Source organism: Antrostomus carolinensis, unplaced genomic scaffold (genome assembly GCF_000700745.2).
Source record: "Antrostomus carolinensis isolate BGI_N321 unplaced genomic scaffold, ASM70074v2 scaffold6327, whole genome shotgun sequence".
Lineage (NCBI taxonomy): Eukaryota > Metazoa > Chordata > Aves > Caprimulgiformes > Caprimulgidae > Antrostomus > Antrostomus carolinensis.
In genome coordinates, this window is record NW_010325308.1 from 82166 (window position 1) to 99373 (window position 17208).

Here is a 17208-nt window from a genome sequence, read left to right on the forward strand (position 1 = left end):
CTTTTTCAGGCTGACAATTAGGATGCCCATAAAAAAAGGTATTTAAGAACACTGTTATTCTGTTCCAGTGGTCTCTGATGTAATTGTCATACTGCATCGAAGTCAGGTTTTTGGCTCCAGTTCTTGTTGGGTTCAGTTCTTTGTCCCTGTGTTTCAAGTTGTTTTCCTAGGCCAGAGGAAGAGGATGGACTAAAATATTTCCTGATAATTTGTTGCATATGAACATCTCCATTGCTGAAAAAATTAAGAGTATTTTAACTGTTGAACTGTACTTGTTTTCAGTTTGCAAGGCACACAGAGTTTTTTGGGCAGACTGTGATTTGAGGTCATGTGTGGGTCTGTGGCTTGGAGCTGCTGAGATAGCCCCCTTTCATGCCCCTTCCATGCAGCTGAGGGTACAGTTCTTGAAGACTGACCAGCCTCTGCTTCCAAAGCAGCTTTATTTTTCACTGTAATCATAAAACATGCACTCTTACTTTCTTCTAGCTTAAAACTAGAGACCGATATATTAATAGCCTGAAAAAGAAATGCCAGAAAGAATCTGAGCAAAACAAAGAAAAGCAAAGACGAATTGAAACCTTAGAAAAATATCTGGCAGACCTGCCAACGCTGGATGATATAGAAGGGCAGACTAAACAGGTAAGGTAAAGGGTGATTGTTTTATGTTTTAAAAATACAAGTAAGCTCCCTAGTATCTGCTGTCAAATCTTTTACTGTTTCAATATGTATTTTTTCCCCCATCTGTTCAGGAAGAGTATTTCAATGTTTTAGAAAGTGCTGTAGCTATTAGGGATTCTCATACTCAGATAAGTGAAATGGGCCTAAGATTATACAGAGGGTAACTGCAAGGCTGTGGCCTGCTGCAAGGCCTCCTGCTAATGTGACATCGTGTCTGACTAATGTAACCTGTGTTAGCTGCAAATTCTAGAAGAGAAGAACAAGCAGCTTCAAGAAACTCTGACTGAGTTAGAAAAGAAGCTTGGAGAGGCCCGATCGCAGTGCAGAGAGAGAGAATTGCAACTGGTGTGTCAGAAGAAAAAAGAAAAAGAGCTGGTCACAACTGTACAGAGGTATGAACAGCTGCTTGGGCACGGGTACTATCCCACCTCATTCAAGACTTAATGTTATTTGTACTCTTAATCTATTATACTGCTAATGATTTTTCATGGCATAAATATTTTACTGTGCAGAATGGCAGTGTAATGCAATAGCAAATCCAACAAGATTTTTATTTGTGTCAAGTTGCAAGTAATACCACAGAGAAGAGTCTACCTAGGACACTCTTCTCTTTCTTTAAAGATGTGGGGCTCCACTGCAATGGCATGCGATGCACTGCTGCCAGATAAAGGATAGAATAAACATGTGCAGCAAAGGGGCGTTGTATATAAGCTGTCAGCACTCCTATTGATAACTAATCCTGTCACAAGCTGTGGAAAAGCTCCCTGGATATTGGCTGATGGATGTAGCAGTGAAAGGTTAAAGATTTAAATAAATTGTAGCTGTTTCTTACCTTTTCACTGAGGGTGGGAGTATTTACAGGGACATTTCACTGTAGGTAATCTGCTGTCATTGAACTTGCATAACTATGAAAAAACAAATGGGACAGATATCCATAAGAAGATTCCAGATGAAACGTGGAGGCATTGTCACTATGGTACATTTTAGATCAGGGAGCTACTTAAACACTTACTTTTTTTTTAAAAAAGGGGGATGAGGGAAGCAGAGAGGAACCACCTTTAATAATTTATGTGGATGTTACTACAGTTCACTGTCCCTCCACTGGGTAAAGGTACATGCCACAGGAGTCTGAAAGTGTTTCCATGATGAAAGGCAAGCTGATTGGGACACCTTGCCAGCCAAATTGTTGACACATTGTTTCCATCTTACCAATGAAAGGCCTTTTTTCTTTGTACCCTCATAATCTAGAAGGGGATCATTTTGTCTTTTCTGAAAGCCTGCAAATAGTTGGAAGTGACCTCTGGTTTCTAAATTAGTCAGCAAGATTAACACTTGTAAAATGTATTTCCTTTCTGAGAGAAGGTGAGCAGGCAAAGGCTTTTAGCTGCACCTAAGAGCTTGAGTTGAGCAGTGGAGGGTCTGAAGGTTATGCCCTTGTGTGGGAGCAGCTTGCAGGAGTGGCTTTATGCTCCCCCATTACAAGTCACAGAGGGTGCAACCAGTACTCAGTGCAACCTCCAGTTCTTGACTCCGCTTGGAGCTGTGTGTGCCCCAGTGAGAGTCTCTGAATTTAAAGCTCCTGTAACTCTGAGAGATTCAACGACTCCTCTGATCTATGCTGTTGATGGCTTTATGTCCCACAGTAGCATAGAACAGCTGTGAACAGCACAGAGCTTTTCTTTGCTCCTCTGTGCCCTCTCTCCCTATGCTGTACTGCTGGAGCAGTGCCTTTTGGGAGATGCAGCACAGAATCTGGCCCATAAAACCATTGCTGCACGAGTCTGCTCTTGTCAGTGCCACAGTAACTTCTGTAGTTTAGGATTTTTGCATTGTTCGCCTACTGTTGGTTTGCTCATTCATGAGGCTGTGTTCTGCTAGATACGGTTTTATAGTTCTTGTTGGAAGATGCTGAAACTTCCTACTTTCTCACTAGAACACACAGCCCTTCTGGTTTCTGTCAGCACACTTAATTTTTCTTTCATGTTGAATGGCAGTTTACAGCAGAAAGTAGAAAAATGCCTGGAAGATGGTATTCGCCTTCCCATGCTGGACACAAAACAGCTTCAGAGTGAGAATGAATGTCTCAAAGAAAAGAATGAGAAAGCCAGTAAGGTTAGTCAGCAAATGATCTGTTGTTGGCATCTTTAACTTTGAATCCTGCGCTTTTAATTCTTTTTTTTTGCCTTTGAAATAAGTATCTTACTAAAGAATTACACATTTGTTGATAATTCTGATTTCTTTTCAATACCTTTCTGTTTCTGTTCAGTACATTTATTTTGCATGAATTTCCTGTTTTATTAAAGTCAAGCTCTCTGTCTTGTCATTTATGTTTTCAAAGATTCCATTTAAAATCCATGGCTACTCACCTGTAAGCTGATTTTTAAAAAGGATCTCTGAAGAAATTCAAGCCTTTTAAATTACTCAATTTTATATTCTAGGTCATAGACAATCAACAAAATCAGATAGCTGGACTCATTTTAGACATGCAGGTAAGGAAGAGTGTGTGTTCTATTATTTACTCTGTATATTTTTAGTACATAAAGATAATATTACTAAAGTTGAATTTTGTCCTTTTATCTTCCCAAATAGGAGGCAAAGGTAGAAATGCCCAGAAGTTAATCTTATGGCCAGTAGTTGACCTGTGTTCTCTTGCAGGCTCATAATGTATTTCTTACTGATGTTTGTATGGTTTTGCATTTTGCTGGTACTCATCATAAAGTGAAAAACTGTTGCTATGTAGCATCCTTATTCTGCTGGTCTAGTGGATGTCATATCAGAACTGACTGCTGCAAGGGTGAGAACTGCCTCTGAAAGTAACAGTGAAAGCTCCTGACCAACTTTGGGCTTCAGATGAATATCCAAAGTATGGAAAGTTACATGGATTAGGGACTTCACTGCTGAGATCCTTAGTAGTGACGGGTGCGTTTCTAAAGCCTACCACTTCACATGTCATATCGTTTAAGCAGGTCCATGTTCAACTGGTTTCTGACACATCACTGGGATATCTTAACTCTTGGTGGATCTTGGGCACCTAACTTGGAGCCAAGGATTTTTCAAGACAGCAGAGGTTGTCAGCTAGGAGTCAGTTGCAGCTGTGTGGATCAGATTAACACATCAGGCTCCTGAGTCTTGAAAGTTACTTAGTGACCAGTGTTTGTTGTGGAGAAAAGGAAACATGGAACAGGTTATAGGGAAGAAGGTATGACTTGCTGAGCATTTGAAAGAACAAACATACATCTATTTTCAGCAAATACTGGAGCCAAATTCAATAAATTCTAGTTTCTGCATTCTTCTAGATTGGCATTTGTCTCTGCATTTTTTGCTTCCATGTTCTCCAGAGACTGAAGTTACTCCCTTGAGAACTGAAGAAGGTGCTTCTGCTTTGGCTTTTGTGTATGTTGGGTTTGGAAGAACAACGAAATGGTAGTAAACTCTTCCGCTTTAGGTTCCTGCTCCGGCAGGGGGATTGGACTAGATGACCTTTTGAGGTCCCTTCCAATTCCCAACATTCTGTGATTCTGTGATTCTCTGATTCTGTGAATACCTGCCCATTCCGAAGTGGAAAGGAGCACTCTGTGGAGCTAGAATCCAAATAATGAAGAGACCCCAAACTGCTTGCATAACACTTGCTAAGAGAATGTGCTTTCTTATTTCCACTTCACACACTTGAGCCAAATTTACTTATTTGTAGCCATTGAAAGTAAATTGTCTTCCACCATTAAATTGCTTCCTTTTTCTACCATGCAGGCAAATAGTAGGCCTGATTCCTGTCAGCAACCATATTTTTGCTTGATTAAATTACATTGTATTAAATAGGTTTGTAGAGAAGCAGTAGGGGAATTTAAGTTGCAACGTAACATATGTCTGTTAACTGAAAGGTAAAATCAATCATTTAGGCTTCTCTAGGTGCAAAGAAGACAAAATTTATCGAATCAAGATGTTTTCATGGAGCAGCCTGTTACATGCCAAAATTGTGACACAGGCAAACGTTGTTTTGCATATTTCATAATTAAAAAAAAAAGTTCCAGTTGAACTCCATAACCTTCCTGAGGTTCTCTGGCCTTCTTCACAGTTTAGATTATTTACGTATATAGTATGTGTATACATTGTGCTTATAAGAAATATGCACAACTTGCCTAAATGTATTATCACCAACCTATATCTCTTTGTATTTCCTAAACTTTCTGATCTTTTTCTCTCCATCACCTTTATCTTGAGACTAGTGATCTTTGTGCACATTTACACAGATGACTGTTTTGTGTGCTTAGTCTGAAGTGACTTTAGGGAACTGAGACTGGGAAATGCTGAGTACTTGTGACAGTCTGTGAACGGAATAGTGTTCTGTTGTCCAGGACTTTCTCTTAATTTCCCTCTTTTGAGGTTTTCTTATATAAGGACAGAAAATAAAATTTGAAAATGGTGTTAGTGCTCAAATGACTCGTAGACTAGAACAGCTTCTTTGTAGCCTTGATATCCCTGGCTTTCCACATTTGTTCCCTGAGAAGCATTGAAAATTTATTAGAAACTGAAATCCCTCATCAGCAGAGAGATGCAATTTATCTTCAGCTCAGAAGATCTCATTTTATTCCCTGTTTTCTGCCAAATTGTAAACTTATCATTGAGAACGTATTTCAGTTCATTGTTGGTAAGTTGCAAGCTGAAAACGAAATTCTGTTTCAGACAGCAGCGTATGAAGCAGTACTGGTTGCTATTTGCTTATAATGGTGGAATTACTTCGATCTACCTTGTATGGTTTTACTTGGTTGATTTGTTCTCTTGAGTGTGAGGGATTAAAGCTCTGGTTGGTCTTGACAAGATGTCATGCTGCATATATAGTACATCCTCAGAAAGAGAAAAAAATTTAGATGAGAGTGGTGTTTAAAAAAATCCATATCTACATGATTAATTTAGATATCACAAAATTAATGTTATTTGGTACAAAAAAAGACAGTAGAAGTCAGGTTGTACAATGCCTGTTACAATACCCAAAATACACCTGTCGATCTTGTCAGTCACAATAAGCCCAAACTGTGCCAGGCTGGGAGTAATGCCACCAACTTGTAACTTTGAAAAGCATGCGGAAAAATTAAGGGTGAAGCATGGAGGACTCGTAGCACTATGAGCAACTGCGAAATCATAGCACTGTGGGCTCAGCCAAGCTGGTAGGCACACGTGCTTTTTTCTAAGCTTTAAGATGAAGGTAGCAGAGAATGATAGATGTTAAGTGTATCTTTTAGAAATAAACACTGATTTCCACTCCTTGTGGTTCCTGTTACATGGTGCAACTCATGAGCTGAACATCTGCACATCATTTGGAATATTCTAGAAGTTGGTTTTGCAGTAGTTTTCACAGTCATGTAAATTTAATGGCAGATGTAGTTCTGAAAATACACTGGGGAAGGTAATATTTCTGAACTTCTCTTCCCCACCACCTGCCCACCCCTAGGAAGGCTACCCGGTCAAACCTTTAATGGCTTGTGTTGACACAAACATGAGATGTGTAAGCGGTAGTACTAATGCATATATTGTAACTGGGGCTCTGAGTGTCCCTGAACTTGACCTTCATCAAGGACTATTAAAATTTGAAGGTAATTGGAAGCTGAGAGGGTGTTTTGGGCACCTGCATTGCCCTGTTCTCCTCCTCCTTCCTAAGCATCTTCTATTTTGCTGCCACCACAAACAGAGCTAGGGGGACCTTCAGTCTGAGCCAAGATGGCCTTTTTTCTCAGTAGATAATGTTTTTAAAAAAATAAAGAAGGCAGTTCAACACCACTGCAGGTTCTGCTCATTTGCAAGCACAACAAAGGAAATGCCTGAAGCAGAGCTATTTCCTGCCTTCTCTTGGCCCAGGGTGTTTCCTTTGACGTGGGGCAGGGCTCTCTTTCTTCCTCCCACTGGAGTATGAAGCTGTGCTTTCTCGCACAGCTTATCTTTAGGATCCATGTTGCTTCAGCACTTCCTTGTGAGGGACATGCTGTGGGTGAACTGAGAAGCAGGTCAAGTGTGTGAAAATGGTTTTAAAAACAAGTGGTCATTTCTGGGCTTTGCCTGCTGATTCTTGTTACTTGCATGAAAATAAAGTGTGGGGTTTTAGTCCATATTAAGTGTGTAAATTTTAGCACTGTTGTTTTCCCGTTTTGCAGATGGTTTGACAAAGTACTGGCTTTTCTCACTGCTTGTGCAGGGTTGAGCTGAATGCTCTGGGAAATTCTGTCAAGGCTGCACATCTCCCGTGAGTGGCCAGGCCATTAAAAAATCCACTCTATATCGGCCCTGCCTTGCTGCTCGTTCCTCTTCCCTTCTCATCAGCACTAATAATTCTTATAAGTGGCAATTCCATTAAATGGCTTCTCATCCACTCATTAGGCCACGTAGATGGTGAAGGGCAGGCCTGTATATAGACATAGTCTCCTGTGTGCTATAGTCTCCAGTGCTGGTAGCCTGGAAGCTCTAGTCTTCATCCTTCTTAGGAGCAACTTTCTCAGGAGTAAATTTGGCTTCTTTTACAAAGGTAAATTGTTTTCCTAAGACCCCAAAACCAACATGCCTTGACATAATTTGCTGTGGTTCTGTCAAGTGGGGAGCTTGGGGGTTTTTTTTTATAATTGAAATCGGGCAACAGGTTTTACATACCAACAGGCTAAGCTAGGGATAGAGAGGACATCTGTATGCACTGTGCTAGCACAGCATTGAATTTGTGAGTAGTATCATTAACAGCAAAAGAGGATATTTTTTCTTCATGAAAGCTGAAAAGATCTTTCTGTTTTAAAGCATCAGGAGTTTAGTTAATCACTATTCATAGTTATTAGTATTTAGATAAGATGGTTTGAATATTCCTCTTTCTGAATTTTGCCAGATGACCTTGAAAGACATACCCACAGATCTAAATAATATTTATTCCAACTAGTGGAATAAATATGAGTGCTTTTAACAACAAAGACACCTGTAGTTGTGCTCAGTTCACCCCAAAAAAATCCACTTTGGAAATAACTCATGATTTCTCAAGTTTCAACTGTGTAGGTGAAAACTGGGGAATTGACAGCAGCTGATTCCATGTTGCAGCGGTTGTTTGTTTGTTGCTGCTTGTGACTGATCTGGCAGTCAGTCATGGAAAGCTTCAGCACAACAGCATCCTAGAAATTTGCTGTTTACATTACTGAAAATAGTAATTATTGTATCTGTTAACAATGACACTATAAAATACAAATAAGTTACTTTTTTGCCTGCAGATGATGGGTTTTTTCAGCACAATAGAGTTGTATAGACTGTTCTATCTTGTGTGTGAATGGTTTTAAAGAGGTTTCTGTTCTGTATCAACTATCAAAGGCTTTCTTCTCAGCTGTATAGAAGGTGAGGTGAATTCTGTGTTATGAAAGGCTGTAGGAAATCCTGCCACAGTCTTGATGGAAAGTAGAGGCCAAAAAAAAATCTTCAGTTACAACTTGGAATTACACAAACAAAGTTTAGTTGTCATTAATCTGCAGCTTATTTAAAATGAAATTATTTTATTAAAATAAACAATATTGAATGGTTATTTTAGACTTAATGCATTCCATATTGGAGTAAGGTTTTGCATACACAGAGTCTTTTTGTTACTAAACAGATATTGCTTATTTAAAGGGTTTCACTGGTATTTGTAGTAGCTGTGTTAGTGTACAGAGAGCTGTTGGGGTCCAGCTGAATATCACCAAGTGGAACATGGTAAAAAATAAAAATTGAAGAATTAATACAAAAGCAATAAATAACTGAAACTTGGAAATTTATTGAGGATGCATTTTTTGTCACTGCTAGTATAAAGTATGAACATTTAAAATCATTACCTGTGTTTTCATTCACTTTAGACTATGCAAGAGAAGCTTTTGCAAGAAAAGCTGATAGTTCAGAAGATGAAAAACGAGCTTGAAGAGAAAGAAAGGAATATAGAACAGTTAAATAGAACTGTCTCTGAAGTAAGTAAAAACTCCAGTAACGAAACATCTGACCACACCAGATGGGAAGAACCTTATAGAATGATTTTAAGATTCCATGGTAGGGCTTTATGAGCTTAATTACATACTTGACTATGCAGGCTGCCGTGCAACAGATAATAGATACCTCCCCTACCTCAAGAAGTGAGAACTTCAAGGGTGAACGCTACTAAGCAATGGTAACGTGTAATAGACAGCCATGTGCAAGTTGTCTTATCTGCCATTCTTTGGAGGGGTACTTACTATACAGAAATATTGATAATATATATGGAAATTATTTTTAATTATATTGTTTGTGGTTTGAAACAGGAAACTTTTTGCTACAGTGCATGCTGCAGACTAACTTTCCCATTTTTCCCATTTACTTTTTCCGAAGAACCAAAGACTGATGGAAGAGAACGCCTGCCTGAAGGAGCAGATGCGGCAAATAGAGCAGTCCAGGCAGCCAGTATCTGAGAAGATGCCTATAGCAGACCAGTTGTTCAAGGAAATGTCCCATTGCTTGTTTGACTTGAAAGCACTGTGCAGTATTCTTACCCAGAGAGCTCAGGGCAAGGAGCCTAACCTTTCCTTACTGCTGGGAATCAGATGTAAGTGATGTTGTCATTCCAATGCTTAATAGTGTTTTGACACAGAGGAATAACAGTTTAGCTGAGCGGTGCTTGAATGAGCCAGCTGAACAGGCGGGTGTCCCCCTTGCTGTGCAACTGGAGCAGTTGTGTGTGAGCTGCACTCCTGGAGTTCTCTGCAAAAGTTGGGCTTTTAGTGCATCTGGGCCACTAAATGGGTATGACTACACAGGTCCTTGCCAAGTTGGGAGAGCAGGTAGCTGGCTCTTCATATGGACCAAATCATGGATATGTTCATTCCACTAGAAAAGAAAGGTGTGTAGCCAGGTGTCCGTCCCTCCTGAGACACCCTACATCACCCTGAGGGTTAATGGCTGCTTCCCTGTCAAATCTGTTCTGCCCTATAAACTCATTATGAGGGGGGTGAGGCATAAGCAGGCCTGATGCAGCTATATGATTTGTTTTTATTTTATAGCCCTTGTTGTCAAGTGGTAGGAATGAATATACATCTGCTGTTTGAACATGTGTGTTTCTGGTTTGGGGGTGGGGGGTGGGAATGTCTGTCTGTATTAAATAAGCCTAAGTGCCAGTCAGCTTCATCTCCAGTACTGTTAAAGGCACATCTAGTCTTCAGCACTTACTAAGCTGTTAAACTTAACCAGGAAGTGAAAAGCATGCCCTAAGGCCAGTCAAAGCTTCAGCATCATGAGTTCATGCTAGGTCTTTTCTTTTAACAAGCTTACTTTTTTTTTTTTTTTTACCTGAATGTATCATATTTTATTATTTTCTAAATGTTAATTAGAATTAATCAGATAGGCTGGTTGCTGAACTGGACCATCAGCAAGGTAGAAAGGTAAAAGCATAGTGTCCTGTGCAGCCAAAGCTACTATATGCCACGTAGGCTCATCTGCACTGTAACCCCCTGAAGTACTGGGGCGTGCAGCATATGCCAGTCTCAAAAGTCCATGAGACCATCATGAGCCAGCAGGATGAATAGTGCAGCATATCTGTGGTACTGTGTCATCATCTTACATAGCCTCATTTCCCAAGCCCTCCTATCCCTCTTTCCTGAGTGGCTTTGGAAACCTCCAAAATCTCTATGAAATGGCTGTTGTACCCATTGTTTTCCACCGCTGTTGAGATTCATCAGACTTAAGCAAGTGTAGATCTTGGTGCAAACAGAAAAGCATGTCTTTCAGAGAAGCACCGATGGGCTCCGAATTGCTTTAAGTTCAGAAGGTACCACATCTTGTTGGCTTTTCATCATACTAAAGCGTGATCTGTCTTGATGTAATTAAATTAAAGCAACCGATTAAAGGGGAGTGACTAGCTGAAGTATTCACAGAGCACAGCTGTTAGAGCTTTAACCTTGGGTGTTGTTTTTCACAGCGCTGAGCTGCTCAGCTGAAGAGAATGAAAATTACCACAGCACAGAAACCCTTTCGAAGAAGCTCTCGGATGTTTGTCAGTTACGAAAGGATATTGATGAATTAAGGACTATAATGTCGGACCGTTATGCTCAGGACATGGGGGACAATTGCATTACTCAATGACAGCGTTTCATCTGGTAGCAAATTACTTATTAAATGCTGCTGTGTCTCAAGTCTTTGCATTTCTGTTAAAGGAGCTGAATTGGAAGACTGCAAATGGCGCCACACATGCATCTCCCTAAGGATTGTGCGAATTTGATCTTGGGAGTCTGGTGGGGAGGGGAGAGTCATAGTTTGAACAGAGTGGTACAAACTACAATACATATTTTCTCCAAACTACTGAATGTAGGAACAAGCTGTGAAGAATGATTCAGTTGAATACTCTCTTTCCTTCCTTAGGGCTCATTTTATTACTTCACCTAGTTTCTGGAATCAGAGCATCAAAACAGCCGTGCTGCTGCTACTCTCAGTCCTTCCCTTCATCAGGGGTTTGTATGGCATTGTCTGTGTTCTGAAATGAGAGCAGAGGGTCAAAGGACCTGTAGCTGTATGTGGTGAAGCCAGAGGCTTCTGCAGCTGCACTTCACTCCGGGAATTACAATTGGAACACTCATGGAGCGCTACAAAAGCAGTCACTCTTCAAGTTGCCTAAAAAATTAATATAGGAAAGATGTTGTTTTTAGTAATGGATGTCTAGCTTGTTTGCCCCATAGCAGAAGAAAACCACTTTATGCAAATGAAGTCCATAAAATACAGCGCTATCTAATTGTTTTAAGCACTCTCACATTGCTGTAAAAAGTTGCAATAATATGAAGTCTGTGACAAACCCAGAGAGGCTGGAAGGTGTGAAACTGCAGCATAGTACATGGCTGTCAGAGATGGCGGCGGGGGGGGAAGACTGTACCATACTTATTTTTCCCTTAGGTCATCTCCATTTTAAATTGTGGCTGGTCTGTGTCCAGTCCCTGAAGGCTTCTGATGAGGTTGTGAACCACCTCAACCATTTTTTACCACAGCTGCAAAACGGGTGTTTAGCACTTGGCAAAATCAGGGCTCAGAACAGAATGTTTCCACTCAGCAGTATTAAGTACTCGATTATCTGAGGACTGCAAAATTTTCCACATTGTTTGGGAATTCTTGATTTCTCCATTTATGTAGGAAGTAATTATATTAAGAAAATAAGATCATGTTCCATAGTTTATTCAGCAAATGTCACTTGGCAGTGCTGTTTCACTCCTGTGGGACAGATGACATACTAATGCTTCTAATTTCCTGGAACATTTACTCCAAGTTAGCTGCACAGTTACGCATGGTGTGAAATAGAACTTAACTCCAGAAAACAAAAACTTGCAAAGAGCAAAACCACTCTCAAACCACACTGTTAGGAAAATATATGAGCATCAGCTGCATATCTAGTATTAAAATAAAGTTTCAGATAACTAAGGTGCAAGTCAGTCAACTGACCTGTAGTGTGGAGAACAGCAGAAATCTCTTAGAAAGCTTAGCAGTTAGAACCAAGTAAATTCTAGGTTAACATTTTTATGGCAAAAGTGTTAGTATCTTCAGTTTTCTGGTTATATTTATGTTAATAGAGAAAAAAATGGTATAGCAATGTTGACTGGTTACCAGTTTGTTTTAACCTTGTGATGTTTTGCTTTGTGTTCATTGTTAAACAGTTACTGTTACTGTTGTTTTTATAATTTAGGGATTTAATTTTTTTTAGCTATATGAACTTATTTATTTGACAGTTTTCTCTATCCTGAACCTACACGTGGACTAATTTGTGAAAAATAGTGTTGCTATTTATATTACTGCTACATGGTGTTTTCAGATAGATGAATCTGACTGGTTCAGCTCCTGTGAGCACTAACATAGTGTCTAGATGAAACCTCAAGTGACATTGCCTAGTGTCTCTACTTCAAGGTGAAAAATAAGGCCATTTTATTTTAAATTTCTATACGCCTTCTGTAGGTGGGAAGATGTACTTTTGTACTAGTGGAAAACCGAAAACAAGGATCTTTGCACAACTGAGCTTGCACAGTTTCCTGTGCCTCTCACAGCATTGGCTTTTGTGGCTAGGGCCACAGCTCGTTCCTTTGGTGTAGCTCGTTGGTTTTGGCCCTGCAGTGAAGTAATAGTCTCCAGTTTATGGCGTCTGTCTCTTATCAGAATTCAACAATAGCATTTCAGATAATCAAATAGAAGTATTAGGGCGAGAGGAAACACCTAAGTTGCACATTACTTTTTTTCCTTAGATGGAAACGTTGTATCTATAAAAAATTACCAGGCAACACATCTTTCTAAATTTGGTGGAAATAACAATGAGTTTAACAGAGCAATTAGAGAGGAGCAGGAGATTTTTTGATTGAACTGTTAAGCTGGTCACTTGGCTGGTGTGCCTCCACTGTCCCTCCTGTTAAATGGTGATATTGTACTGCAGAGTTGAGATCAGTAACTTATATTTGCAAAGCGCTTCAGGAACTTTTACGCTCTTCAAGTATTAGTTGAAAGTCCCTCAGGAAGGAGGTCCCATTTTATTTGTAATACTTTGATTGCAGTGCTGTAATCTTGTGTTATACTATTTTTATTACAGAACCTGTAATATTTATGTTGACTTTAAAGCACTTGATTTTAAAAAACCCCTGAGTTTATCTGCCTCAGTCAAATTCAGGTAGAGAGGTAAATGATGGATGTATGAGCCAAAGATGCAGACTACCAATTGACTATCTATAGTGATACAGTGTTTTGCTTTGATTTCTTAAAATCTGGCCTGTTATAGCAGTAGCAATTACTATATATGCATCAGTTTATGGATGCCTCTAAATGGAATATGCTTTGTCTAAGATATGCATGATTGTTTAATTGGTTAAAGTGTAGTGTGTGTGGTCTCATTCAGCATATTTAATACAGAGTTGATTAATGAATGTTAACATTGGAATTGCTTAGATTTAGTCATGACAACTTTTTGCTGTAGCTGTTAGACAATCTCAAGGGCTGAAAAACAACCGCCAGTGAATGGATACTGTACCGTTCCGGCTGTCAGCAAATTTGTACAGTAATTTTTTGTAGTTTCAGATTGAATTAATACAATCCTTTAGAAGTTATTTACAGTAACTACTGTATTCAAGAATGTATTTTGAAAAAGACTTGGAAAGTAACTGTCTTCAGACAAGCCATAGATGATGCTATGTATTCACTGTATAGAAGTAACTCAGCTCAGTTGTGTAACGGTGATTTAGGTTGCTAGCCTCAGCTGTGCAGCTTTGTAGTGTGATAGTTGTGTGAAATTGTGGAGATTGCTGTAGCCACCCACTCAGGCTCCGACACTGAAAACTGCCCGTGGCCGTGAGGTCATTACAAGAACTGAAATTCCGTCCTTTTCACTTCAGAAGGTTTCCTTCCTTCCTTCCTTTGCCCTCACTGCCTGCCTTTTGGTTCAACCGCTTTTTTGGACGATTTTTTTGCAGGGTAGAAGCACAAGGAAAGGAAGAAAGAAAGCAAACCCCTTCCTCCAGAACCTGCTGCCCTGGCATGAGCAGCAGCAGCTCGCTGCGTTCTCTCCACACCCGCGCAATTTGCTCCAGTTTTCCTTGTCCTTATCAGTGATGTTAGGAGTTGGAGATATAATTGGGCTCTTCTCATTGATGTGATGAGTTCTGTCACGAGTGGGGAAAAGATCTTCTGAACTAGTCTGCATTCTTAGACTGCAAACAAATCAATGGTTATTATCTAAAGGGATTATTTATTCCAGTAGCTCATTAGCAATATTAATTCCACAGCTGCATACCTTTGTGCCTTTTTTTGCCTGAAGTAAGTGTATATTCCCCTTGAACTTTAGATAAGTTGTTAGGATGCTGATGACTGCACCTTGTTTTCCTCTTACCTGCCGATATTTTGTTTATAAGCTTTTGTAGTAAGACCTCTTGCATAATGTCTAGAAAAAGAAGTACTTAAACTAGGTACTAGGCGTACACTTGGAGCGTTGGGCTGGTCGTAGTATGCAGCTTTTTTGAATATGAAGCGTGAGCAGGAAACTCAAATCATAATATGTTTATTTTGTGTATATTAATTACAATATATCATTAGTTCAGTGGGGACGAGTGTCTAGAGCTATCTTTTAAAAGCACAGCTGACATATGTACTGGATCAGTCCCTGAAGACTGGTAGTTTTGTAAGCTGGGTTCAGTTTTTGAACCTCATGACTTAATCGCAATGTGTTCATTGTAAAAAGTAAAGGAGCCACTGGCTGGCTCAACTTTAGGCTTGTTGTTCTTGCCTCTTTTTGTAATTTTTTAAAGTAGGGTTTACAGCTAGAATTTTGAATGCCAAAGTTCTATTTATTAAATAATAATAAAAGTTTTCATTGTTAATGACTGGTATTTTTCCACTGGAATTTGTTTGTTGATGTTTGGGATTTGTATCCACAGAGCGAAAATAAATTTTGTTACAAAAGTGATTTCTTCATGCTTCTCATTTGTCTGGTATTTGACATGTGACAGAAGTGACCAAAGCTGGACCGAGGGCAGGAGACAGGAAAGGAATCGTGAAAGATCTTCTGAACGCGTACCCAAGCAGCTTTCCTTCAGTGATCTGTGGTTCTACTTGAATACCAACTGACCAAGCTCTCTTCCTGGCCTTAATTTTTATTTTATTTTTTTTTAAAAAGAGGCCTTGGTAGCAAAAATAGTCTATCACTGTAATGAAAGTATTTTAGACCAGAGTTCCTTGTAAAATCTGTGCTGCTTCTTTAGACAGGTGCTGCTGTTGTCCATCTCGGATGCTGATTGGAGAGATCACAGGTAGGACTTCTAAAGAGACTAAGTTGGCACAAAATAGTAGGCAGGGGTGTTATGACAACTAGTTTCAAAGCCGTTGAAAGATTGAAAGTTTGATTGGCTTTGGAATGTGTGGTTGCCCCAAAGCCAGTCACACAGGGCAAAAAAGAAAATTGGTTGCTGAAACAAAGACAGCAGTGGGATTGATGCTACAGAGAAAACTGGTGATCAGTAAGGACATGTGTTTCTCCTTGTTATTTTCCAGTTAGAAAGCACGAATGGACAGCTGGTCAGACTGAGCAGTAGTTAAGGCAGTCAGAAATCTCTGCTGCATGAAATATTCCAGGTCAGTATAGTCTGACACAACCAAGCAACGTCGACTTCCCTTCTGTGTCAATTTAGTGCAGTCTGAGGAAAAGTCAAAGGTTAAGGATATTAATCAATGTAAGAGGAGTCTTCACAAGTGCCGGGGGAAGTGGGGTCACCCCAAAATGGTTTATTTTCTGGCAGCTCCCTGTGAGAAATCTTAGGGCCTGTTTGAAGCATCAAGTACTGAATGAGCTTTGCGTGTTCCCCTCTTCCCCCGGTATAGTGTGTTGTGCAGAGCACAAAAGTTGATGCTGTTCTTTTCAAAGACACTGGGAAATTAATTATAATTAGCTAATGCATTGTTTAAGGTGGAGATCACTTGCTTTTCTCCAGCCTTATGACTGAACGTTGAATGATGTGCTTCTAACTCAAAAACATTCTGTGCCCTGTATAAATGTATGTAAAGGACAGCACAGATGCCAACTTTCCATAAGATTTCTGAGGGTGACCTTTTGTGAACTGCTTGAAGTTAGGTTTAGGTTTCAAAGTATCATGATTAAAGCCCTGCTAACAATAGTAGTGGTAGAAAATGTTCTGTTGCCTTTATGTCACAAACAAAATACAACTCCAAATGTGGATAAAAATGAAACCTTAAGCAATAACGTTGTTTAGCACCACAGCATCTTGAATGAGGACAACTTGCAACAACTAAATCCACAGTAGATCGCCTACGTAAATTAAGCGATTCTGCGGGATGTGCTAAGGGCACTGGGTCGTTTGGTTTGTAAATAAATGGGTTCAGTATACTTGGAGAATTTCCAAGTGGCAAGGGAAAGCGTATACTACGAACAAAGATATTTAATTATTTTTAGTATGTGCATATTTGTCTTCCTACTTTGTGTGAGTTACTCCCCCTTTGGTGGCGGCTGCTGCTTTTCTCCTTCTTTTCCTGGTGTTGCAGGTCTGAATTTCAGGGAGATAAAGGCATGCTTCAGGTCATGGAGTTGAAGCCTGCTCAGTTTGTGGGGAACCTGATAGGTTCAGCTAATGCTTCAAGGCTCTTTCATGAGCAGTTTGGCAGCTCCCCCAAAGAATGCAGCCCGTGGGTAATAATAGACCAGAAAACTGATTCACTGGTCTGTGTACCTGTGAAAGCATTTGCCTGGAGGAAGGCAAAAGGAAACCGTTGTCAAGTTCTGGCTGAGAAGAATGGTATCTGTTGCTGAGAGAGTGAATTGTAACACAAAAGGTTGTGCTAAGAGTTTTCTGACAGAAAACTCCTCAAGGGGGAATCAAATAGAATTTAGTATCAAAAAAGCTTGTCTCCTCTACGTTAGAAACTGAGAATACAAGTAATCCCTGACTGCCAGGGACGTACCAAAAACCCCTGCCAGACCAAGCAGGTTGTATTGAGCTTTGTGGTGGCCCCGGGTGCCAAACTGGAGAGCCCAGCTGCTGTCAGCCTGTGGCAGGGGGGGGG

General features: G+C 39.9%; 1 protein-coding gene across 1 annotated transcript in view; it reads left to right on the forward strand.

The window, feature by feature from the left end:
* CEP85L (centrosomal protein 85L) overlaps positions 1-10816 on the forward strand; it is a 77794-nt gene extending 66978 nt beyond the window's left edge. The window contains exons 7-13 of the mRNA XM_010171159.2: positions 487-639; positions 916-1070; positions 2673-2790; positions 3117-3167; positions 8520-8627; positions 9022-9235; positions 10604-10816. Of these exons, the coding sequence (XP_010169461.2) occupies positions 487-639; positions 916-1070; positions 2673-2790; positions 3117-3167; positions 8520-8627; positions 9022-9235; positions 10604-10767 (963 nt within the window). The 3' untranslated portion in view covers positions 10768-10816. The remainder of the gene's footprint in view (positions 1-486; positions 640-915; positions 1071-2672; positions 2791-3116; positions 3168-8519; positions 8628-9021; positions 9236-10603) is intronic.
* The last annotated feature ends 6392 nt before the right edge of the window (positions 10817-17208 follow it).